We start from the raw sequence: 25320 nt of genomic DNA, 5'->3' as shown, positions 1-25320 counted from the left end.
TCCCCAACCCCTCAAATCTTTTTTAAATCAGCATTAATCCAGAATCCTCTATAGCCCCTACCTTTCAACACTGAATAAATGTTCGACTTGGCTCCAGTGCAACTAGAGTACACGTTCAAATCATAGCAGTAAGAGTATTAATTAAATTTTGGTTTCTGGGATCTGAGAAACTTAATATCCTCAAGTGCATCTGGAAATTCTACTGACCACTTGACCTCCTCAACTCTTTAATACCGGTGGAGAGCTGCAAATTAGGATTAGGAGAGAAGGGCAAGGGCCCGCACTAGGGAAGTGAGTTGGGAGGGTTTCTATGGGATGAGTTAGATTTGGATTAAGGCGAGGACAAGGAATAAATCAGGGGTGAAAGGTGAGAAATCGGTTTAGGTATAAAGGTAATTAATCCCCTTTGGAAGATTTCCTTGCCTGGATGCTCTTTTGGTTTCACTGATAAGCCCATGTACCCTATCCACTTTATGGATGTTAACTGGCTCCAAACCCCGTGGGAAAAAGGTTCCTGCTTTATAATTTCTGACACACGTTTCTCGAGTCATGCCCACTTCAGCGATTTCCCTCAAGTCTGAGCTGCCACCAAAGACGTGCGCAAAGAACCCAGGGAGGGAAAGAGACAGTTTTCGGATGGTTCCCATGGATGCTTTTCTATGCAAAACTCTACAGCAAACACACAAACTCATACACACACACACCGTGTATATGACACGTAACTCGTGTTCTAACTAAAGCCAAAGGATGACCTCGAAAGGGAGCCGAACGCGTGGCGATGGGCGTGTCTGGGGCGCTAGGGAGGATTGGGGGCTAAGCTGCACCGGCACCTGGGCGGGAGCGCCACGGCGAAGCTCGCCGGTACCGACCATAGGGGGCGGAGCTCCGGAGGCGGCCACGCGGCGCGAGGCCTGAATTCTCCGCCTCTAGATTTTCGGCCCCATATCGGCAGCCGACTAGGAGGGAGGAGCCTCGGCCACCCAGAGCCTGGTGCCCTACAGCCTCACCACTACTAGGGGCTCTCACCACAGACCCCTTTGTGTGCCTGCCCCCGCCCCGGAGGCACCCCAGCCAGTGGCGCTGAGTATCCTCATTGGCTCAGCTGACGGATGCACCGATTGGTTTTGGAGCCGTCCGGCGTGGGCCGCTTTTCCTCGATACTATTGGTCATCTGAGCTGTCTGTCAGACTGCCTCGCGAGGTGATTGCCCAGCGGCTCCGAGTCCCTGGAAGCAGTTCCGGGAAACCCCGCGTGCTGCCGGGATCGCATCTCTGTCCATGAGGGGGGGAGGGGGTGGCGCGCGCGCCATTTCTAGTCGTTTTCAAAGCGCCTCGCGCTGATTCTCACGGGCCCGGCCGCCGGCCCCTGCTCTGCCCTGGTGAGTCTCGCGCCGGCCCGTGGGGGGAGGGGCCGGGAGCTCCGGTCCAACCCGACTCGGCCCGGCCCAGGCTGGTGCCTGGTCCCCAGTTTCATTTGCGCTCTGAGGCCCGGGGGTGGGGGTGGGGATGGGCTGGGGGCGGCTTCGGCCTCGACGGGCCGCGCAGCCGTGGGCCTAGCCCCTCCGCGGCGCCTCCGCGCCCTCGCTCAGCCTCCCCCGCCCCTCCAGTCCCCGTCCCTCGGCCTGGCCCGCTCGCTGCCCTCCGCGCGGCCTGACGACCCGGCCGCACTTTTCCCGCCTCCGCCCGTGGCTGCTTGCGGCCCGGCCCCATCGCTTCGCTCAGCCGGAGCTGCTGGTCTTGGCCGGCCGGGCCGCCAGTGGGATGTGTCGATAGTCGGGTCGGGCCTGCGGGGGTGGGGTGGGCAGAGGGCGGGGTGCAGATCGCAGGGTTACCCGAGCCGGGAGAAAACTTTTGTGTGAGCAGAAGGCGAAAGGCCCATTTATGTGGGAAGCCTCCCCCTCCCCCGTTCTGCATGCTGCGAGCCGAGATTTGAAGGAAAAAATGACTACTAGAGGCCGCGAAACTTAGGCTTCAAGCGGTGCCTGAAATGGATAATTCTGAGAATGTCATAGGCGCACCAAATTGGAAAAGCGATTCTTTTTCTTATACGGTAGTAACCGTATTGCCAAAATTTAAAAATTAAAAGTCTTAAAGGTTCTTGAAAGGTTCGGTCCTTCCACACTACCTGTTTGAGATTTTTCCTGTCCGCAGAGGTTGAATTTATGTCTCATGAGTCAGTCGTAGGGTAAGGGCTTGACACTGCTGAGCCATGAGATAACCGTTAGTTTTCATTTCGTTGGTTCTTTTAAAACCCGTCTCTTAACGTGAAGGATTTTCTGAACAGAGATGTTCAGAAAAAGTCAGGGAGGAGATAGTACTGACATCCCAAATGTCCCAGCAGCCCTTTTAAAATCTTATTTAAATGTCTCCTTTTTGCAAAAGTGTTTAGGTCAAATGACTACAGTCACCTTAGTATATTTGCTGCATCCAGAAATATGGTTTGGCTGTGTGGCATTGTGTTGAATTGACATGAGTTTTAAATGGTCTCATATGACATAAAAGTCTTTTAATGAGCATTTTGTATTCGGCTTGAAGAGAGATTTTTTTCCCCCTTGATCTGAAGGTTTTATTTTCTGGAATCTAATTATTTTATTTTTTAATAAAACATTTACACAGTTTTTCGGGAAATTTTAACAATTTCAACGTCAACTTGTCCTGCCTTTGCAATCAATTGGTAGTTACAAACATTTCTGTCTTGTAGTTAATACACGACTTGTCTTTTTGCTTTACACATTAAAAAAACCCACTTTAACAGATGTTCATTGAACTTTTCTGTTAAAAATTTGCCTCTTATCTGTAACTAATAGTATTCCCAGGTGCAATGCTGTGAGGGTCTTGTGATACTGAGAACTTTTTGAGTTCTGATGATCTTAAGGGTAGTATTTTGGGGTGGGTGGGCCTGGAAAAACAATGAAGTTCACAAAGAGATTTTGGATTTTAGGATACATCTTTATAGAATTAAGTTGTATTAATTAGTAAATATATTCTTCTCACATAATAGTTTCTTGATCAAAGTATGCCAGGCTTAAATTTTCCATTTTTGCTAATTCATCAGAGTTTGAGGCTTACCTTGAGAAACATCCACCTAAAGTTTAACCACAATCTGGGTCTATACAGATGTTACAGGGCTATCAAGTCTTAATGTTTTGTGATCCTGAGAAGTCATGATATTATTTATCTCACTTTCAGAGTAACATTTATACATTTTCCTTCTTTCTACTTTCTATTACCTCGTTCTCTTCTTGGTCTTCCTCCTTTTTTCATTAACTGCAGTTAAATATCAGTGGATTTTAAAATGAAAACCTGTTTTAAGCCGGGTGACTGCACCTGGTGCATTTGCACAGTGTTTGATAAGCAATCTGAAAGTGTGGTTATCTTATGTTGTCTTAGTGCTTTTTAGTAGACTTGTATTTTCTTTGTATCTGATTGGGTATCTTGAGTTTCTTCAAGAAACGTAGGCATTTTCTTGAGCTCCACCTTCATGTCTTTTATTTCAGTATGTGTTGCAGTGTCTTTATTCTGCTGCCTATTATCTTCTTCACATTATAATTTTGCCATAGACAAATGCACTTTAATTCCCTGGCTTTTGAGGCACTGTAGAGACTGGCCTTGCATGGTTTTATTATTGACTTTCTCTTCAGGGAATCGGTCCATTTCAGCATTACACACAGGCTGAACATACAAAATGATTTTTGGTAGGTTAATCTGAGAAATCTTAGATAGTGTTTGTTGAAATTATTTGGAAGAAGTTAGTTGTCCATCAGTATGTTTTTGCATCTTTAGTGATATGAAAAATTCAATATATTCATGACTTTTTTTTTTTTTAAAGAAGCAATCTCAACTGTAGCTCACGTATTTTTATGTGGACTTAAAACAATTGTTTAGCTTTTAAACTTGGTCATTTTTTCTTTTAAATCTGTGAATGGGATTAGCAAATTAATCTTAGAACAAAAATTAATGTGAAAGTTGTGCTTTTTGTTTGTGTGAGGTGGAGAAAACCCAAGCCACCAATCAGCATGTTGAACTAGAGACAACAGGGACTTATTTCACCCAATATTGTATTTGAAGCAGAGCTAGGAAAATTTGAAGTCTTTAAATCTTGATTAAGTGGTCTGTGGGCATTCATTCTGTGTTTAATCTAAACTTCTAAAAACTGTATAAGAATTGAGCGCCAAGGGGCTTGTAGGATTTTGTGGTGATTTGTTGATCTGCTCACCAGGACATAACAGCTGCTTTTGTTAATCAGCGATTCTACCTTCGATTCTACCTTCAGTAAATTTAAGCCTTTATTTAATTTAGCGTACATGAAGTTCCTTAAAGATCTAATGCTTTCATGTACATATTCTATAGTTTTACAGGATTATTATTGCAAATTTAGGTCAGATACATCACAAAAGGCATAAAATATTATTTTGGATAGAGGTTATTAGCAGCATGTGTACAAATTAGTTTAGATAAATCATGCATTGTCCTACAAACTAGTTATTTCTGGCTTAATGTAATATAGCTCCTGAATTTTTTCCAGCAGCATAATAAAATGGCTAATCAGGTGAATGGTAATGCGGTACAGTTAAAAGAAGAGGAAGAACCAATGGATACTTCCAGTGTAACTCACACAGAACACTACAAGACACTGATAGAGGCAGGCCTCCCACAGAAGGTGGCAGAAAGACTTGATGAAATATTTCAGACAGGTATAATATGCATTTCTTGTTTCTGACTGGTTATGAAAGTGAGGGCAAACCACTTTGAATTTTATAAGTTTTTTAAGGTTAAATAATGCTTATTGTTTTTGATCTGTGTAGAGCTGAATATTTGTTACTTTCCCTTCATTGAGGACATATTGGGTTTGACTTTGATATTCTTATTTTATTATTTTGAAGCCACCTTAGTGCTGAATATGCAGTTTTAGTTGTTTCAGAATAGTACATCAATTTGTCTTAGATTTATTACCAATTAAAATGTATGTTTCAGCATACTAAATTTTGCATTTTTTTCTTAACTTTAATCAGTCATCATTTTGCTTTTACTTTTCTACTTTTAGCTTCTTAAAAGTGATTGTTAAATTAGCTTAGGTCTGATTAGGTGGCATAATAAGAGGAATAGTTAGAATGTTTTGTCTGAAATGATAATAAATGTCAGACTCCTTGAGAGTGTGTGGTTTTTCTAGTTTCAAATGAATAGAAACCCACATCTCTCTGTAATTTGGAAGTGTTTGGTTTGTAACAGCTGTTTTTTTTTTCTTTTTTTTTTTTTTTAATCCAGAAGTCCCATGGTTAAGTGCTTAAGCAAATTTGAACATCTTAATATGGTTGGTTGTAAGTGGTTGAAGTTTCAAAGAGGGAGAGAAATATTTACCCTTAGGGAGCGTTGTTCGTAAATAAATGTGTCCTCCTCCTTTGGGGCCATAGATGGAAACTTTCTTCCTCTGTGTTTTGTGTGCCTGTCCAGATTTGGGGAGAGGTAAAGAGAAAGAGAGAAAAAAAAAAACTGAATTGTCTCACTCAGAAAAGTGTCTTAAGTACACTAGACAAATAGCTGTTTTTTTTTTTTTCTTCTTAAAAATAATTTAAATCTGGGCAGCTTAGGATAATTTTAGACACTAAAATGACTTATAAAAATGACTCCTGGGTGATGGTTCCATTTGAAAATCAGTCCTCAGGAACTTTCTGTGACATTCTGCCTTAGAGAATTGGCAGTGATCTGCTTAGAGATGCTCTCCTGTAGAGTGTTTTGATATTGCTAAGAGGTGATGTTTTGGGTGTAGGATTGGATTGACAGAATGGATTGATGAGTGTCCTGAGTTGTGGCTTTGGGTGGTGGTATGAAATAGTCAAGTGAAAAAAAAACCTCCCATTTATTTATGCTCATTTTGAGCTTTTAAAATGATCATGACAACACTTTTTTTTTAACCTTTATTTTATTTATTTATTTTTATATGGTGCTGAGGATCAAACCCAGTGCCTCACACATGCGAGGCAAGCCCTCTATCACTGAGCTACAACCCCAGCCCCAACATTTTTTTTTAAGTAACTTTGCAAGTGGCATTACATTTATTTAAAATAAATTTACTGTATGGAATAAAGTTCTTTCTGGCTTTACCAAAATGGAGTCAACTTTTGATGTTAGTTCATATGGACTTGGGGGTTTTAATCTGTCAAATATTTCCATTTATGTTGGATCAATTCTGAAATAGCTTCCTTATAGAGAGAGAATAATAAGTACCACAAACTTAACAGAATTAAGAAAGTTTATTTTAAACTTAGTAGATGTTCTGTGTGCAGTTAAATATAGTACATATGTAGAATGCGGTACATATATTTCCTGTATAGTTTACTTATAAGTCCATAAAGTTCTTATTGCCATTTGAAAAAGATTATCATTATTGACAGTGTTTTGAATGCCACAGCAACTTTTTAAATCTCAGCTTGTATCAGAACAAAGAATGCCTTAAAATACGACTTTCAGAATTGATTAATCAAGCTGCACTTGCATAGAAGAGTTTAAAATTATGCCTTTCCACATTCTGACTGCAGCAAAGTAGACACTCAGATAAACAAATGCATTTCATTTTCTCTTTAGTGTTAGAGAGGAAAAGCCTGTGACATTTTTTGGAGAGTGGAAAAAAGTAAAATTGGTTTTCATGTTTTTCTCCATCTCTTATGTAGTAAATGACTGTAACAACACATAATTTTAAGATATATCCTTGAGAAATACAGTGTATTCTTATATTCTAACATAAACCAGAATTTGTTATGTGAATGCTTAGTCTGTAGAACAGTATGTGCATCAGATTTAACTTTCAGACTGTCAAGTCTTACAGTGTTTGGGGAGTTGGAAATGGATTTCAGGATTTTTTTTCTTTTTTTGTGGATTGAAATTCATGTTTATAAGTGTTGACATTTTATCTTTTATTACCATATTTGTACTTGACCTTTCTACATAGTATTTGTGTAGCTGCATAGATGCATAGATGTAAATGAAAAATATAGTTAGTGATAATATATGTAATTCTTAATAGACTTCCATAGAACAGTTTAGCTTACCCCTTTTATTGCAATAATATTACCCCTTTTTAATTTAATTTTTAGGATTGGTAGCTTATGTCGATCTTGATGAAAGAGCTATTGATGCTCTCAGGGAATTTAATGAAGAAGGAGCTTTGTCTGTTCTACAACAGTTCAAGGAAAGTGACTTATCACATGTTCAGGTAAGGTCATTACTCAGAAATACCTTTGAACAGTTAATGACTATTAACTATTTACTATTAACATACTTTTTTTCCTGTGAAAAAGTGGTCATTTGTTACTACCACTTTCTTAAAAAAAAAAAAAAAAGTGTAAGGGGGGAAAAAAAACGACCAGCTGTAGCAAAGGGTTTCAGAAGCATAATTATAAAACAAAAGAGTATGTTATTTTAAAAACTTAAAATTGAAGCCACAGTTAGATGATTGTTGTTATTAGGTTTTTACATGTTTGAATTGCTCAGATTTTTAACATTTTTGGATTATCTGATACTGTTTTATTATCTCGGAGGGAAATAACATAGGTGGGAGGAATAATTTCAGCCATCTGGCAAAGGTAGTCCAGATTCAGTTAAATATCAACAAAGGGAAGACTTTTCCAGTGTAGAAGGTAAGCTCCATGAGGTCTACACTGTCTTAATGCTGGCTGATCCAGTTATGGGCACATAGTAACCATAACCACTCAGCAAATATTTGTTAAATGAATGAATATTTTGTTAAAATTTCAGTGTTCTGAAATTTAAATTTAATTGTATATTTGACACTTCAGAGATTCCTGGTGATTCTTTTTATTGAATTATTTGCCTGTTTTAGAACAAAAGTGCATTTTTATGTGGAGTTATGAAGACCTACAGGCAAAGAGAGAAGCAGGGCAGCAAGGTGCAAGAGTCCACAAAGGGACCTGATGAGGCCAAGATCAAGGTAAATCTTGATTTGGATAGTTGTAATGTTTGATGAAAAGCTTTAATTCAGATTCTCCCTCATTCCATGTTCTTCTGGCTACGAGTGACATGTTTATTAATGCTTTTGATAATAGTTTCTTGGATTGGTCCAGTAATGTTTTTCGGTTCACTTTTTCCCCAAGCACTTTGTTTCTTTTCTTTTAGTAAAGAGATGTTGTTACCACTACTTTCCTCCTCTTGAATTGTCACTTAACCTCAGTATCTTTGTAAAACAGGACTAGTAATTGTGCCTAACTCAGTTCTGAGAATTAAATGAATTAACATGTAAAGCACTTAGAATGGTGCCTATAATATAGGAAGGACTATAATTGAGTGATTAGCATTATTACTTAAACTGCTCTGAAAGGTAAATATAGGACTTAGTTAAATGGATATTGATGTCTTGTTGCAGGGATAGACTCCCCCAACCCAGACTTTTTTTTCTCTCCCTCTTTATTGCACTGGGGATGGAACCCAGGCCCTCTTACCTGCTAAGCAAGCACTGAATCTCCACTCTTCCTTTTTTGAGATAGTGTTTTAATAAGCTTTCCAGGCTGGCCTAGAGTTTATGATCCTCCTGTGTAGGATATAGATGTATACCACCAGGCTGAGCTTCAGATTTTAAAATTTGAAATAGTTATTTAAAGTTGAAAATGTTAAAGTTGTTTGTACAAGTGGTTTGTTTTACAGTGGTTTGTTTTAGATAGGAAATGTAACTTGTAGTTCCTGCCATGTAACTAATTTATATAGAGTTCCTTTGTATTCCCCCCATGTCTCTAAAGTGGCATAACCCTATTCTTTACAAAAATTGTAATTAAATAGGTGAAGTAATAAGTTACTTTAAAAAAAAGTAACTTGGAGCCGGGTTTTGGTCCAGTGGTAGAGCACTTGCCTAGTATGTGTGAAGCACTGTGGTCCTTAGCACCACATAAAAAAAAACCAAAGGTATTGTATCTGTCTTAAAAAAAAAAAAAAAATGGGGCTGGGGTTGTGGCTCAGCTGTGGAATACTTGCCTCACACAAGTGAGGCACTGGGTTCAACCCTCAGCACCACATAAAAATAAAATAAACATGAGGCCAGGGTTATGGCTCAGTGATAGAGCAATTGCCTAGTATGCATGAAGCACTGGGTTCAATCCTTGGCACCACATAAAAAATAAACAAAGGTTAAAAAATAAGCAAAAGAAAGGTATTGTGTCCATCTACAACTAAAAAAAGAAAAAAAAAGTAACTTATTAGTGTTCATAAATAGGCCTGTATGATTTCCTTTAGAGCTGGCTGGCTATTCTTGGTAAGGTGTATATTACATATTTACATGTTATTTGTATAGTATGCATATTAGGCTTGTATTTTAAAAAAACTTATTTTTTATTTTTAGTTATAGATGGACACAATACCTTTATTTTGTTTTTTATTTATATGGTGCTGAGGATTAAATCCAGTGCCCCATACATTCGTGGCAAGCATTCTACTACTGAGCTACAACCACAGCCCCTAGGCTTGTATTTTATATTACATGTATTTCTGTATTTAAAAGTAGAGAGAGAGCTTTGAGTCAAAGGTAGGAGAATGGAAGGTCTAAGTCATGCAATCCTGTAGAATGCCAGAGTTTAGTGAATTTAATATTTAAAATTTGTTGTTTCTCTGAAATCATTTACTTTTAAAAACATAAAAGTATAGAACTCTTCTAGGTAGATGGCATTTTTTTCTTTTGCCATTTTGTCTTTGTTCTATAGTCATTTCATATGAATGTTGATTCAGTTATATTACAAGCTTCTTGAGGGCAAGGAAATTCTCTTCTATGATTCCTCTTGATAACCTAATATAATGTTGTGAGAAAGGTTGGTAATCAGGAAACAAAGTTTTATTTGTTTTTTTGAAACCTGAGTGTATTTATTTGGTAATTACCAAATTTCAAGTCTGTACTATGTGGGAAATTATCTTATGGAATTTATAATACAGCAGAAGTATGAAACAAACAAAAGCATCAAGCAAAATGTTAAACTGGAACTTTGAGTACAGTAGAGTGCAAAGTAGCAATAGAGGAATGTGCATGATAATAAATGAGAAAAGCTGCAAGAGAGAGAGAGGACTTTATAGGGGAAGTGATACTAGGGATGGAACCAGGGGTACTTCACTACTGAGCTTCATCCCCAGCCCTTTTTTATTTATTTATTTTTAAATCTATCTATTTATTTATGGTACAGGGATTGAACTCAGGGGCACTCAATCACTGAGCCATATCCTCAGCACTATTTTTTAAATTTTATTTTATTTAGAGACAGGGTCTCATTGAGTTTCCTACTGCCTCGTTGCTGAGGCTGGCTTTGAACTCGAAATCCTCCTCTCTCAGCAGTCTCCCAAGCTGCTGGGATTACAGGTATAAGCCACTGCACTTGGCCCCTTTTTATTTTTTATTTTAAAACAGTCTCACTAAGTTGCTGAGATTTTTGCTAATTTATTGAGGCTGACCTGGAACTTGCAATCCTCTTGGGAGTGTTGCGGGGATTACAGGCATGTGCAATCATGCCTGGCAGAACTTCTGATTTTTAAAGGATAAGAGAGCATTTTGAGTCACAAGAGTTACTAGTGGAAATAAGAATGGTGTATAAGGAAAATGGTTTAATTGAAGTATAGAAGGTGAAAGATGAAGATTGTATTCATTCATATTGTAGTATATCAATATGAATAGGTAGCATGGGGTCAGTTTATGTCAGTTTAATAATCCTTGCCCCCTTTTTTCTGTTCCCATTTATAACAGAAAAGTGATGTGTGTTTAGAGATTGAATTTGCCTATGACTCTTTCTACTAAATATATGGAAGGGAACAGTTAAATAAAGTGGGAGCAATGTGGAAGAGGCTGAATTTTTTTTTTAACTTAGCTATAAAATACATAGTGTGATGCCACAAATCTGTAATTCTGACATTCTTTTTTTCTTTCTTTCTTTTTTTTGTAGATGGACACAGTACCTTTATTTTATTTTTTATTTTTATGTGGTGCTGAGGATTGAATCCAGCACCTCAAATGTAGTAAGCAGGTGCTTTACCACTGAGCTACAACCCCAGCCCTATCCCACTATTCTTGAGGCTGACACAGGAGGATTGCAAATTCAAAGTCAGTCTGGGCAATTTAGCGATACCCTGTCTCAAAATAAAATTTAAGAAAAGAATCCAAGTGTGGTGATACATGCCTAGGGAAACAGCTACTGGAGAAACAGGGAGGGGATCATAAGTTTACTGCCAGCTCGGACAATTTAGTGAGACCCTGTCAAAATTTAAAAAGAAGGGAGGATGTAGTTCCGTTGTAGAGTGCTTGCCTACTGTACATAAGTCCCTGGCTTCAATCCCCAGTATTGCAAAACAAACATATCCTAAGATGTTAGGGTACCTATTTAAAAAAATTATTTTTTGTTGAGGTGCCTTTTGAAAGTGATTAATAGATTGATACATGTATGAATAGTTATGTATTCAAGTATAAACATATGTAATTACTTCTAGGCCTTGCTTGAGAGGACTGGTTATACTCTGGATGTAACCACAGGACAGAGGAAATATGGTGGTCCTCCACCAGACAATGTATACTCTGGTGTGCAACCTGGCATTGGAACAGAGGTAAGTGTTCTTTAGCTGTATGCCACAGTCTTTCCATTTTCTGTAGTTGTTCCATCTACTATAAGATAGGAGAAAATACTTGATTCCTTTGGGGATATTCATATATATAATTTTTAGAAAGGATAATCTTTATATAGATACCCACACATCTTGTAAAGAAATGTATTCTTGGAAGTGGTTGCTTAAACCATGTTACTAGCAATAACCATAATAAGGAAGAAGTAGTTGTTCTGTTTTTTCTTTTGAATTTTTGGTGCTGGGCCTTGGACCCCAGGGCCTCTTACATGCTAAGCATGCTCTCTACCACTGAGCTTTACCTCTGGCCCTGTTTTTGTTTTTTAATGTCAATAATTTTGAACTGTGTGTCTTGCCTCTTTGCCTTCCCCCATTGTGTGGAATGTACTTAGTATTTACTGAGAAACATTATTGATGGGAATAAATTGCAAAAGGGAAGGATATGGAACCAAAGAAAAAAGATTGAGCATGTTACTCCATACTTAAACAAAGAAATAGTTCTTGTTCCATTTCTGTTCCATTTGTGCTTTCATAAAAATTTCTCCGTATGCCTTTATATTCTAATCTGTTAAGTGGAGAAAACTGCCCAAAGTAACCTCTGTGATAGTATGGACCTTTTCTGATTCAGTGTCTTTATTTATTTTGGAGTACTGGGGATTGAACCTGGGTCTTGTGCATACTAGGCAAGTGTTCTACCACTGAGTCACATCTTCAGCTCTTTCATTGTCTTATATTTTAGTGCGTAGCAGAATGCCAGGAACATAGTTTTATATAATATTTGATGAAAGATTTATGATGGTCATTTCCTTAGAATACTGAAATCATGGACTTCTAAGAAACTTAAAATTTAAGTTTTGAACTTAAAATTCAGGATTTTTTTAAAACAAAGTGTTTCTTAGGTGATAGTAATTAAATATTGAAGATGTGGGGTTGGAGTTGTAGTTCAGCGGTAGAGCACTTGCCTAAGCATGTGCGAGGCCCTGGGTTCAATCCTCAGCACCACATAAAAATAAATAAACAAAATAAAGGTATTGTGTCCAACTACAACTAAAAAATAAGTGTTAAAAAAATATTTACGATGTTATTTAGGTAGTGGTATCATTTTATTAAGATATTTATTAGAGTTAAATAATTAACTGGTCTTATTAGCAAAAACATATAATTATCTAACATAAAAATAATATTTTTTTATACATATAATAATATACATAATAATAATATAAATATATATTAGAGTTCCAAGAAATTTTAAGTGTACTCTTTTTTTGGGAGTGGGTACCAGGGGTGCTTAACCACTAAACCACAGCCAGAGTCCCCCCCCCCCCCCCCCCCCCCGCCCTGCCTTTTTTTTTTTTTTTTTTTTTTTTGGTGAGACAGGACCTCCCTAAGTTCCTTAGGGCCTTGATAAATTGCTGAGGCTGGCTTTAAACTTGTGATCCTACTGCCTCAGCCTCTTAACACTGCTGGGATTATGCGTGTGCCACTGCACCTGGCTTTAAGTTTAATCTTTTTTTTTTTTTTTAAGTTGTAGATGCTCACAATATCTTCCTTCCTTCCTTCCTTCCTTCCTTTCTTTTTCTTTGTTTGTTTGTTTCTTTATATGTGATGCTGAGGATCAGTGCCTCATAAGTACAATGCAAGTGCTTAGCCACTGAGCTACAATCCTAACTCCCTAAATTTAATCTTGATTCCCATTTGAGTAACTTTAAAGGAAGGGAAGCAGTAATGCCTTAGTAAGACTTAAATGATATGCTCTCAAAAGTTAAACCTTACTTTTCAAGTAAATAATGAAGATAATTATTTCTAGTTATGAAGACAAAGCAAAGATGGCATCATTTGGGGCTGGGGTTATGGCTCAGTGGACGAGCACTCGCCTAGCACAAGTGAGTGCTGGGTTCAATCCTCAGCACCATATAAAAATAAATAAATAAAATAAAGATATTGTGTTCAACTACCAACTAAAAAGATGCCATCATTTAACATAACTTCTTAGATCTATGTTACCTAATTCTAGTTATGTGTTCTCTTTGTATGGAATGGTTATTGGATTTTGTTCTTTGAACTCCTTTTTAATGTTATTCCAATTAATATTCTATTTCTCAATATTTAAATTATTAAAAGAAATTCTAAGCATCTTTATTTTTAATGATACCTGAAATCATCTACATATTATTTTGAGTGTCTTTAAAAATTACATTACTTAACTGATGCAATTGCACATACCTGGAATTCCAGTGGCTCCAGAGGCTGAGGAAGGAGGATCAGAAATTCAAGGCCAGCCTGGGCAACTTAGAGAGACCCTGTCTCAAAATAAAAAAATAAATAAAAGGTCTGGGGATGGGAGCTCTAGGTAGAGCATCCCTGGATACCACACAAAAAATTTCTTTTACATTACTTACTATAATACAATGTAATGTTTCGTGATTATTGATAGAGTTGGAATTGGAACTCTGAATCATCTAGGTTCCTTGCAGGAGTGAATGTCATCACTGGAAATCTAGGATACAAGTGAATAATATTTTAGTCTTATTTCTCTTTGGTCCTCTTTAAAAGCCTTCCCATCCTTCATCTTTACCTTCGTTTTCTGCCATGAATCCTTTGAAATCTACATTTATATTTATATTACACCCCCGCACACACACACACAAATATATACACATGCTAGGCAAGTGCTCTACTGCTAAGCCACAACCCCAGCTCCTGTTTTATATACTTTTTAAGTAATAATAGAAATGTGGTTCAGCTTTCTTGAACTGTAGCATGTATTTTTTTTCCTAATGGTTTTAATTTTTTAAAAAATATTTAGTTTTTAGTTGTAGTTGGACACAATACCTTTATTTAATTTTTATGTGGTGGGAGGATCGAACTCAGGGCCTCGCATGTGCTAGGCAAGTGCTCTACTGCTGAGCCACAACCCAGCCCTAATGGTTTTAAAATTTGTTCTTAGTATTAGAGTTTTTTTTTCCTTCTCTTTTTAGACCTGCATATAAAATGAGTAGATTAAAAGTAGAACTATTTTGCCTTCTCCTTTTTAAATTTGTTTTTCATATTACCTTTATCTTATTTATTATTTATTTTTATGTGGTACTAAGGATCAAACCCAGTGCCTCACATGTGCTAGGCAAGAGCTCCACCACTGAACCATGAACCCTGCCCATTTTTTTGTTTGTTTGTTTTTAAGATGGCCTGAAACGCCTTCAAGAGGGGAATGCAGTTTAAAATTTATCAATGGTATACACCATTCAGCATGTGGTATGCCTGTTAGTATTTCCTAGTTATTACATTTATCTTAGTCTTGTTTCTCCAACTACTTATAAAATTCTTTTGGAATAAGGATTAAGTGTATATAATTCTTTTACATTTTCATAGTGCCCAGCTTTGCACAAAATTAGCTGAATATATCTATTATATCTATATCATAATTATGGAAATGTACTTTTTTAGCCCATTTAATTGGTTTCATTAATGTACTCAGTGGAGACTTACTTTATCTTTGCTTTAGATATTTCTTACATTGCATTGCCTTTTTAGGAAAAAGATAAATTTTTCTATATTTTAATTGTTATTGCATATAATAAATATTGTTGCAGCAAAATTTCTATATTAAGTTACCTGCTTAAGCCACACTTGTCAAACAGTTTGTTACAACAAAATCCTATATAAAGTCTTATATTCTTCCCATAAAGATAGATTTCATGAGATTTGACTTAGCTTTTTTGAAAATGAAAGTTTTGATTTTGAAAAATAGGTGTTTAATGTATTGTGTTGCTGATCTAATAAATATTGGTTCTAATTAGTATCATCTTTTCTATAATAAGTTTTGGATTTTATTCTTTGTTACAATCATTAAAATGTTTTAGGTCTTAATTGAGGACTTTGACATTAAGATCAATGCCTGAGACTGTGGTGGTATTAAAATTAAGTGATGAGAGGACTAATGAGATTTTCTCTTTGGATAAGATATACTGTAGGGCTGGGGATGTGGCTCAAGTGGTAGCGCGCTCGCCTGGCATGTGTGCGGCCCGGGTTCAATCCTCAGCACCACATACAAACAAAGATGTTGTGTCCGCCGAAAACTAAAAAATAAATATTTAAAAAAATTCTCTCTCTCTCTCTCTCTCTCTCTCTCTCTCTCTCTCTCTCTCTCAAAAAAAAAAAAAAAAAGATATACTGTAAATTAATCCTATAAATGAGCACTCATTAACAGACATTGTTGCTAAGTATCTTGAGAAATATGCAAGAATGATGATGGGTATTGATTTTGAAATGCATTTTTTAGTGTGCCTAGGCAGGCCCTCACCTAATTATAGTCTCTTTATATTATTCAGCTAGTATTGTAAAACAGAAACAAGTTCTGTTTTATTCATTTCTATAACATAAATGTGATAAACATGAGGATCATGGCTATAAAATAAATTCTTTTTATTTATTTTTGAGACAAGGTCTTACTATGTTGCCCAGGCTGATCTCCAGCTTCTGGGCTCAAGTGCACCTCCCACCTTAGCCTTTAGGCCACCATGCCAGTTATAATAAGTTTTTTTTTTTTTTTTTGTAGGTGGACACAATTCCTTTATTTTATTTTTATGTGATACTGAGGATTGAACCCAGTGCCTCATGTGCGCTAGGCGCACGGTCTACCACTGAGCCACAACCCCAGTCCTAAGTTCTTTTTTTTTTTTTTTTTTTAAATATTTAGTTTTTAGTTGTAGGTCAACACAATATTTTTATGTGGTACTGAGGATCCAGCCTAGTGCCTCACACATCCTAGGTGAGCACTTTACCTCTGAGCCACCACCCTGGCCCAATATAATAAGTTCTTATTTGTTTGAAGAGCATAGCACTGATGTTCACATGCCTGTAATTTTAGGGGCTTAGGAGGCTGAAGCAGGAGGATTTGCAAGTTCAAAGCCAGTTTCAGCAATTTAGCAAGGGCCTAAGCAACTTAGAGAGAGTCTATCTCAAAATTTTCAAAAAATTTTAAAAAGGGCTGGGGATGTGGCTCAGTGTTACGTACCTCTGGGTTCAATTCTTGATACTGAAAAGAAAAAGAAAAAAAGAAATAGTTGATTTCCTTCCCTTCCCTCTCCCACGAGGCTTTCTTTATTCCTGTTGAAGTATACCATGGATAGATTGTAGAGAGCTAAAACTTTTCTCAAACCTTGATGGCTAGGGAGAAAAATAACAACTGTTATTATGATGTTCACTAGATTTTGTTGGTGTAAGGTTTTACAAACCTTTATTTTTTTTAGCCTTTTGAAATTTTTTTTTATGTTAAATTGATCCTGAAATGAGGCCATTTTCTATATCTCAGATAAAGCAGTGTTTTCAACTTGTGGCCTTTTTCTTTTCTTTTTTTGGTACTAGGGATTGAACTCAGGGGCACTTGGCCACTGAGCCACAACCCCAGCCCTATTTTTTGTTTTATTTAGAGACAGGGTCTCACTGAGTTGCTTACTACCTCCTCACAGTTGCTGAGGCTGGCTTTGAACTTGTGATTCTCCTGTCTCAGCCTCCCAAGCCACTGGGATTACAGGCGTGTGCCACCGTGCCCAGCAATTTGTGGCCTTTTTCTTCATGGACTTTATTGACTATAAATGTTTAAGTATTTTTTCTAAAATAAAACAGTATTTGTATGTAAATTGTGTAAGTTAGGCTATTAACAGAGTACAAGGAGCTTGTTCTTGTGAATCATTTCTATTAAGTGATTACTCAATTCTTAAGTTACTTTTCCTGAAAGCACAGATATTTTTACTTTAGGTTTGCCTATTGAAGCAAACTTGACTGAAAATAGACACAAGTGTTTCAAAAGTAGTATAAGGACAAGGCAAGGTGTCTTATGCCAATAGTCCCTGCACTTGGAGATGGAGGCAGGGGGATCCCTTGAGTCTAGGAGTTCAAGACTAGCCTGGGCAGTAGAGTAAGACCCTGTCTCCAAAAAGTAATAATAATAAAATAAAATAATAAAGTAGTAATATAAGTATCTGACTCTTAGCTATTTGTTGTATGTATTTTCATAGTGTCATTGTGTTCCTTCTTTCTTTGCATATGTATAGTGGATAGGGAGAAAATGTTAGTGATGAAAGATATAATTAAGTACCATTGCATTATATTAATAGAAACATAAAGCAAACCTTAGTTCCCAGAGGTGTGTGTGCGCGCGCACGCTGGGCATCAAACCCAGACCTTATTAGCACATGCTCTACTTCTGAGTTACAATTCCCAGTCCTTTAGAACAGTTTTGAATTCCACAATTACAAATATACTCACAAAGCTGGATTTGTGGTACATGCATGTAATCCCAGCAATTTAGGAAGGTGAGGCAGGAGGATCATGAGTTTAAAGCAAACCATCAATTTAGCCAGACCCTAAGCAATTTAGCCAGATCCTGTCTCAAAAATAAAAAATTAAAAGGGCTGGAAATGTGGCTCAGTGGTAAAGTGCTACAGATACACTCACATAAAAATACTCTAATCAGCTAAGGCCAAAGAGTCTAGTTTTAACTATTAATACTAATCATTCTTATGTGTTTCTTGCCTCAGGTCACCTTTATCAGTATCTTTTAGTGCTCTGATCTGTGATTTATTTATTTATTTATTTATTCGTTTATTTATTATTTATTTATTTTGGTATTAGGGTGCTTTAAGACCTTGCTAAGTTGTTGAGGCTGGCTTTGAACTTGTGGTCTTTCTGCCTCAGCCTCCCCAGTCACTGGGATTATAGGCATGTCCCTTCATGCCCAGCTAATAAATGTTCTTTTATTAAAACACAGAGTAGTATTTGGTTGATACACAGGGTGGTGTAGTTGAAGCTGTTGAAAGGGGGTTGGATTCTGAATTTTTTTTAAAGGTAGATCTAACTGGATTTATTGACAGGTTGGATAAATGAGAGAAAGGAGCCAAGGATGACTTCAAGGCTTTTTGACCTGAGCAGCTAAAAAGAATGGAATTTTCATTTACTGAAATGAGGAAAACTGTAGAGAAGAGCAAGTTAGCAGGGTTGAAAAATAGTTCAGTCCTGGACATGGTATGAGTGAGATGTCTCTTGGACATCCAAGTGGAACTCTTGAGTAAGTAGATGCTTAAATGAGCCTGAAGTTCAGGGGAGAGCCTGACTGGAGATTATAAATGTGGGAAGTATAGCATTTAAATGATATTTTAAAACCGTAAGTTTTGGAAGGAAGTGAATCCCTCTAAGGAAATCACCAAGGAAATGTTTGTAGCTAATGCAGAGGTTTGAGATCTGAGTACCCAGCCTTCCAACAGTTAGAGTTGAGGAGGTGAAGGGAACCAGGAAAGGAGACATGAGAAGAAGGGGGGGGGGGCATGTAAAGAGAAAAAATAGGTGTGTAGAGTCCCAGAAGTCAGCTGTCAGCTGTCCCAAAGTGTCTACAGAATGAGTAACTGCTCAGTTTTATCAGAGTTTCCAGATAAGATGAGAATTGAGAATTAATTTAGTTTAGTTGTGAAAACATAAAATTATTGTAATTTTGACAACAGTGGTGGTGAAAGCCAGATTCAGAGACGATTCATGACCACATGTGAGAGATGAGGAATTTGAGATAACAAACGCATGCAGCTCTTTTGAGCAATTTTACTGTGACAGGCAGCAGAGAAATGGACAATAGAGTCAAATATATTTCTGCTTAAATTAAAAAAAAATTTTTTTAGTTGTAGATGGACACGATATATTTGTTTTTATTTATTTTTATGTGGTGCTGAGGATTGAACCCAAGGCCTAAAGTGTGCAAGGCAAGCGCTCCACCACTGAGCTACAACCCCAGCCCCTGCTCAAATTTTAATGAATTTATAACATTTGTGTGCAATTAAAAAGATCTAGTAGAAAGGAAAGTTTGAAGGTGAAATCTTTCCTGGAGTAAATGTTCTTGAATAGGAGATGAAATGGGATTTACTATACAAATTAAAAAGTATGAAGTAGCGCTGGCATGGAGGTACACGCCTATAATCCCAGTGACTTGGGAGGCCGAGGCAGGAGGATTGCAAATTCAAAGCCTGCCTCAGCAACTGTACAAGGCTCTAAGCAACTAAGCTAGACCCTATCTCAAAAATTAAAAGTGCTATAGATGTTGCTTAGTGGTTAAGCACTTCTGGGTTCAGTCCCTGGAACTTAAAAAACAAGTATGAGGTATATGTTCATTCATACATCCAAAGATGAATAGCTGTTACTGAGCATGTGCTCAATGCCTGGAATAAATAAAATAAGGAATATGATGTGGGCTTTCTGCTGTCTTGGAGGATCATTTCTTTTTGCTGGTGTTATTTCCAGATGAGGAAATTGAAACTCACTGATTAAGAAACTTGCTCAAGGGCTGGGGATGTGGCTCAAGCGGTAGCGCGCTTGCCTGGCATGCGTGCGGCCCTGGTTCGATCCTCAGCACCACATACAAACAAAGATGTTGTGTACACCGAAAACTAAAAACATAAATATTAAAAAAAAAAAAAAAAGAAACTTGCTCAAGGTAACCAAGTTTTTTTGTTTTTGTTTTTGAGGAGGAAAAGTTTATTTAAGGGCTTACGGTTTCAGAGGTCTTAGTCCATATACATCCAGCTCCATCATGGCAGAAGAGTATGGCAGAGGGAAACAGCTCATGTGGTGATCAGAAAGCAGAGAGCCTAAGATGTATTTGATTCCAATATAGTCTAACATCCACCATCTCTCATATTCTTAGTGGCTTCATTGCTGTCACCCTGCTAGGTCAACCCACCATCATATCTTGCCGGATTGCCCTGTACAATTAATTTTCTTCCAGTTGTCAGAATGTTCCTTTTAGAACATAGGTCATCACTCAATCCTTTGTCTGCTCAGAACTTACATGGCTTTCTAGCATGTCAGGATTAAGATAAATAATGGTTTAACTTATCCCCCACCTCCTTTTTTTTTAAGTTGTAGATGAACACAATACCTTTATTTATTTTTATGTGGTGCTGAGGATCAGACCCAGTGCCTCATATGTATCTTGCAAGCACTCTACCACTGAGTTACAGCCCCAGCCCCTCTGGCCTCTTTTTTCCACCACTGTCATTGGAATGGCCCCTTTTATTCCAGTCACTGACCTATTTTTTGTTCTTCAAATGTTAAGTGTGTTCCCATTTTCTCAACTTAAGAGTGCTCTTTCCTCAGCTATTTACTTAATTCTTGCTTTAGATCTGAGCTCAAATTTACCTCCTTAGAAATGCCCTTTTGGGGCTAAGGATGTGGCTCAAGCAGTAGCACGCTCGCCTGGCATGCTTGCAGCCCGGGTTCAATCCTCAGCACCACATACAAAGATGTTGTGTCTGCCGAGAACTAAAAAATAAGTAAATTTTTTTTTTTTTTAAAAAAAGAAATGCCCTCTTATTTAAAATACAGCGTCATCACCTATCCCCTCTTCACATTATTATTTTTTTCTTAATACCTCTTGAAATCATAGGTTTTGTTTGTTTGTTTTAGTAATAGGAATTAAAATCAGGGTTACTTAACCACTGAGCCACATCCCTAGCCCTTTTTATTTTCTTTTTTTGAGGCAGGGTCTCATTAAATTGCTGAGGCAGGCTTTGAACTTGAGATCCTTCTCCCTTGGCCTCCCGAGTCAGTGGGATTATAGGCGGGTGCCATTGCCTCCAGCTGGAATTGTAGTTTATTTTAAAATTTTTCCTTTATGTCAGTAGACTATAAGCTTAATGAATGGCCAGACATTGTGGGTAGTTGCTGTATTTCTAGAATCTAGAAAAATATATGACATATGAGTTCAAGGTATGTGAACTTGTCTCATAAAAGATTTGGACAAGATCTATGGATAGGGAGGGAGCCAGTTTTTTTGTACACACAAGGCATTATACAGTGGAGCGACTTCATGTTGATACTAAAAAGAATGATTGATGTAGATGGTAATGGGAGGGATTGAAAGTAAGAGGTTTCTGTTTAGGGAACTATTTCTTTAGTCACCAGGGGGTGGATTGGGAGATGGATTGGTAGTGGAGGACATCAGAAATTAAGTGCTGAAGTAATATTACTGAAGAGTAATAGGAAAGATCATTGGAGCTAATTAATTGGGGTGGGTTTTAATTATGTTGATTTTAGGGAAAAAGAAAACATTTGTTAAAATTATCTTCATCATAGTTTAGAAAATATAACTAAGGAAATGTAAAAATTAGAAGTTTTTTCATGCATTGATAACCACTGTGAGCATTATTCTGATATATTCATACTTGTCTATACATGTATCTACACACACATATTCAAAAAATTGCTGGCCTTACTGATGATTTAAGGTAAAATGAGGACAACCAAGAGGAATTGTTATTTTACTTTATTATTTTTTTGTCGTGCTGGAGCTCAAATGTGTGGCCTCGTGCATGCAAGGCAAGTGTTCTCCCGCTGAGCTGCCCCTCACCTCAAGAGAAGAATTATTTAATGGACAGTGGGAGATACAGAAGTAGTTCCTGAGATGTAGATCAGAGAAATGACATAGCTGTAGGCCTTGGGAATGGATGTCAATTAAAAAAATTTTTTTTAATATTTATTTTTTAGTTGTAGTTGGACACAATACCTTTATTTTATTTATTTATTTTTATGTGGTGCTGAGGATCGAACCCAGGGCTTTGCATGTGCTAGGTGAGCGCTCTACCGCTGAACCAGCCACAACCCCAGCCCCAGGATGTTAACTTTTAAAAACTTAAGAAAATACAGTGAGGGAGGAAGCTGGGAATGAGGATAGGGACCTCAAGGAGATAGAAGAATTGGAATAGCTGATGTGTGAGAATCATAAGAAGCAAGCATGTTTATTGTGCAAAGATTGTCTCAAGGTAGCATAACTGTTGTAGAGCTTAACTTCAGAATCTTAATGCTCAGTGTTAATTTTAGAGTCTTTGGATTGCCGTTATTGCTCCATTATCTGTCTATTGCTCAGGTCATTGTTCAGAATGTAAAATAAAATATTGATGAAGGTGAGTTTGACTAGAAAATTTCTCTCATGTAAATATTCATTTCTCTTTTATTAGAGTATATAAATTGCAAATGTTTTAACATAATCACTCCTTTTGATGTTGTTGACATTGCAGAAACTTAAAATTATAGTAGTAAACACTTAAGGTTTTTTAGTGTTTTTATTTGTTTCTTATTTATTTATTGTGGTATTGACTCTTGAACCCAGGGCCTTGTACATGTTAAACACAAATACTATACCGCTGAACTACATCCCAAGCTCATTATTTTAAGACAGGCTCTTGCTGAATTTCCTCTTGCTGGACTTGAATTTGCAATCCTCCTGCCTCAGCCTCTGAAGTAGCTGAAATTATAGGTTTAAACCACTGTGCCTGGCTTATACTAAGTTTTTGACTATTTAATTATCATTGTATATTATAATTTAACCCTACTTATACTATGTGTGTGTGTGTGTGTTGTTTATATTTAATTTTATTTGGTGGTGTGGGGATGGAACCCAGGGCCTTATGCATGCAAGGCACATACTCTACTCACTGAGCTATATCCCCAGCCCCTAAATAATTTTATAATTAAAGATATATCAAGTTCTCCAAATACATACATACATATATATATATATATATATATATATATATATATATATACATTTTTTTATTTCTTACCTTAAAATTTAATATCCTGGCCAGGTGATGTGGTGTACACTTGTAGTCTCAGCTACTTGGGAGACTGAGGTGGAAGGATCACTTGAGCCCAGGAGTTAGTTCAAGGCCAGCCAGCCTCAGCAACATAGTGAGGCCTTGTCTCTTTTTTTTGGTGAGAACAGAGGGTATGCGTCTATCACCTGTGGAAAAGAAGCTGCACAGGAAGCTGTGAAACTGGCATGTGATAAACAAATATCCATTGTCTGGCAGGTTACTATTTGAGAGAATAAGCTTCAATTAAAAATATTAGCAGTTAATATCGTTTTATTTTCTATTATTGCCTTGGATGTTTTTATATTGGCTAAGTTGATATGTGACCTTTGCTATTTTTTTCTGACTAGAAAAGTTAAAAAAAAATTACCCAAGAAATAATGTTTATAGAAAGTTTTCCATAATTCTTAAAAAAATATATTTTTTTAATATCCTGATAGACGAAGGAATAAAGCACTGGAGTTTCTGAAAAATGCCAAATTTACTGTTTAAATGATAAAAAAATTTTAGAGTTGAGAAAATTTGAGGATGGCCATATCAATCTTATTATTGTTTTTTAAAAAACATAAATATATTTCTGTGAAGATATATATACCCTTTAATATTTTTTTAATATTTATTTTTTAGTTGTAGTCGGACACAATACCTTTATTTTATTGTTTATTTATTTTAATGTGGTGCTGAGGATCGAACCCAGGACCTCTCATGTGCTAGGCTATTGCGCTACCTCTGAATCACAACTCCAGCCCCCCCCCTTTATTGTTTTTATGAGAAAAAACAAGTTATAAAAATTCAAATTAAAGTTATTAACAAGTACAAATTTTGCATGCTCTTGTCAGTATAGGCTATTGTTTGTTGTTGCTAATATTAAAATTATTATGAAAATAAGAGTTATCTTTAGCTATGCAAGTCAACTGCAAGATTCAAGTTGTCTTTTTTCAACCTTAACCATTTTCTCCTTTGCCTCGTGGCCGGGTGAGGGGAGAAGGGATAGGTAGGCTGCACTCTAAAATTAAATGCCAATATTGGATTCTAATAAGGAGGTTTTATTTCAGGTCTTTGTAGGTAAAATACCAAGAGATTTATATGAAGATGAGTTGGTGCCCCTGTTTGAGAAGGCTGGACCCATTTGGGATCTCCGTCTTATGATGGATCCACTGTCTGGTCAGAACAGAGGGTATGCATTTATCACCTTCTGTGGAAAAGAAGCTGCACAGGAAGCTGTGAAACTGGTATGCAATAAACAAATGTCCACTATCTAGCAGGTTACTATTTGAGAGAATAAGCTTCAATTAAAAATATTTGCAGTTAATATTGTTTTATTTTCTATTGTTACTTTGGGAGTTTTTATATTGGCTAAGTTGATAGTGACCTTTGCTATTTTTTTCTGACTATAAAAGTTTAAAAAAAATAACCCCCAAAATAATGTTCTTAGAATTCCATAATTCTAAGAAGTTAACCAATAGGTTGATTAGTATCAAAAGTTTTCATTAAAGTATTTAGCCTGTACAGATTTTTTTTTTTGGTTTTAGACAAAAATGATGTTTGTTCCTGTAGTTAAACTTTAGGATTGACATTTAGGTAAAATGAAGGCTGAGTTGGGTTCTGGAGAACACAATGGGATGACCAACTTTTAGGATTCAGTTCAGGAAACGGTTGTGAGTCTGTTCTATTATTTTTCTCACAACCTAATCACACAATTTATTTTCTAATTGTATTCTTTTTATTTCTAAGCCATTGAGTGCATCTTTAATCTTTCTCTCCTTTTCTACTACTTAATAGCCAGCCTTCTCTTAGAGAATTTCCTTCCTCCAATGCTTTTTACCATTTTGGGCTTATTTTAGAACAGTAGTAAATTCTGTAAATAGTATTTTTACTCTTATCTGAAGATACATCTTTTTGTCATTTGGTATCATTATTTTTTGGCATATTCTTGTCCAGCATCTAAGGACCTAGTCTAGTTATAGCCCTGCAGGTAACCTTTTTCACTAAAGATTTTGGTGTCATTAGTGGGCTCTGATTTAGTTCCTCTCATAGCTTGATCAAAATTTTAGTTTTTATTGGGATTTGTCTTCCACATCTATTTACTATTAAGA

At 36.9% G+C, this 25320-nt stretch overlaps 1 protein-coding gene across 3 annotated transcripts in view; it reads left to right on the top strand.

Annotated features, from left to right (window-relative positions):
• The first annotated feature begins 1247 nt into the window (after positions 1 to 1247).
• Hnrnpr (heterogeneous nuclear ribonucleoprotein R) overlaps positions 1248 to 25320 on the top strand; it is a 35905-nt gene continuing 11832 nt past the window's right edge. The window contains exons 1-6 of one of the 3 annotated variants that reach the window (XM_026403611.2): positions 1248 to 1378; positions 4528 to 4693; positions 7091 to 7209; positions 7837 to 7944; positions 11463 to 11576; positions 24280 to 24456. In XM_026403611.2, coding sequence (XP_026259396.1) covers positions 4537 to 4693; positions 7091 to 7209; positions 7837 to 7944; positions 11463 to 11576; positions 24280 to 24456 — 675 coding nt within the window. In that variant the 5' untranslated portion in view covers positions 1248 to 1378; positions 4528 to 4536. Of the gene's footprint in view, positions 1379 to 4524; positions 4694 to 7090; positions 7210 to 7836; positions 7945 to 11462; positions 11577 to 24279; positions 24457 to 25320 lie in introns of all 3 variants that reach the window. The other 2 variants (XM_026403612.2, XM_026403613.2) reach the window with 2 other exon arrangements.

Source organism: Urocitellus parryii, chromosome 11 (genome assembly GCF_045843805.1).
Source record: "Urocitellus parryii isolate mUroPar1 chromosome 11, mUroPar1.hap1, whole genome shotgun sequence".
Taxonomy (NCBI): Eukaryota; Metazoa; Chordata; class Mammalia; order Rodentia; family Sciuridae; genus Urocitellus; species Urocitellus parryii.
The sequence above is the reverse complement of the archived record's forward strand: the minus strand, read 5'-3'. Positions and strand labels throughout refer to the sequence as shown.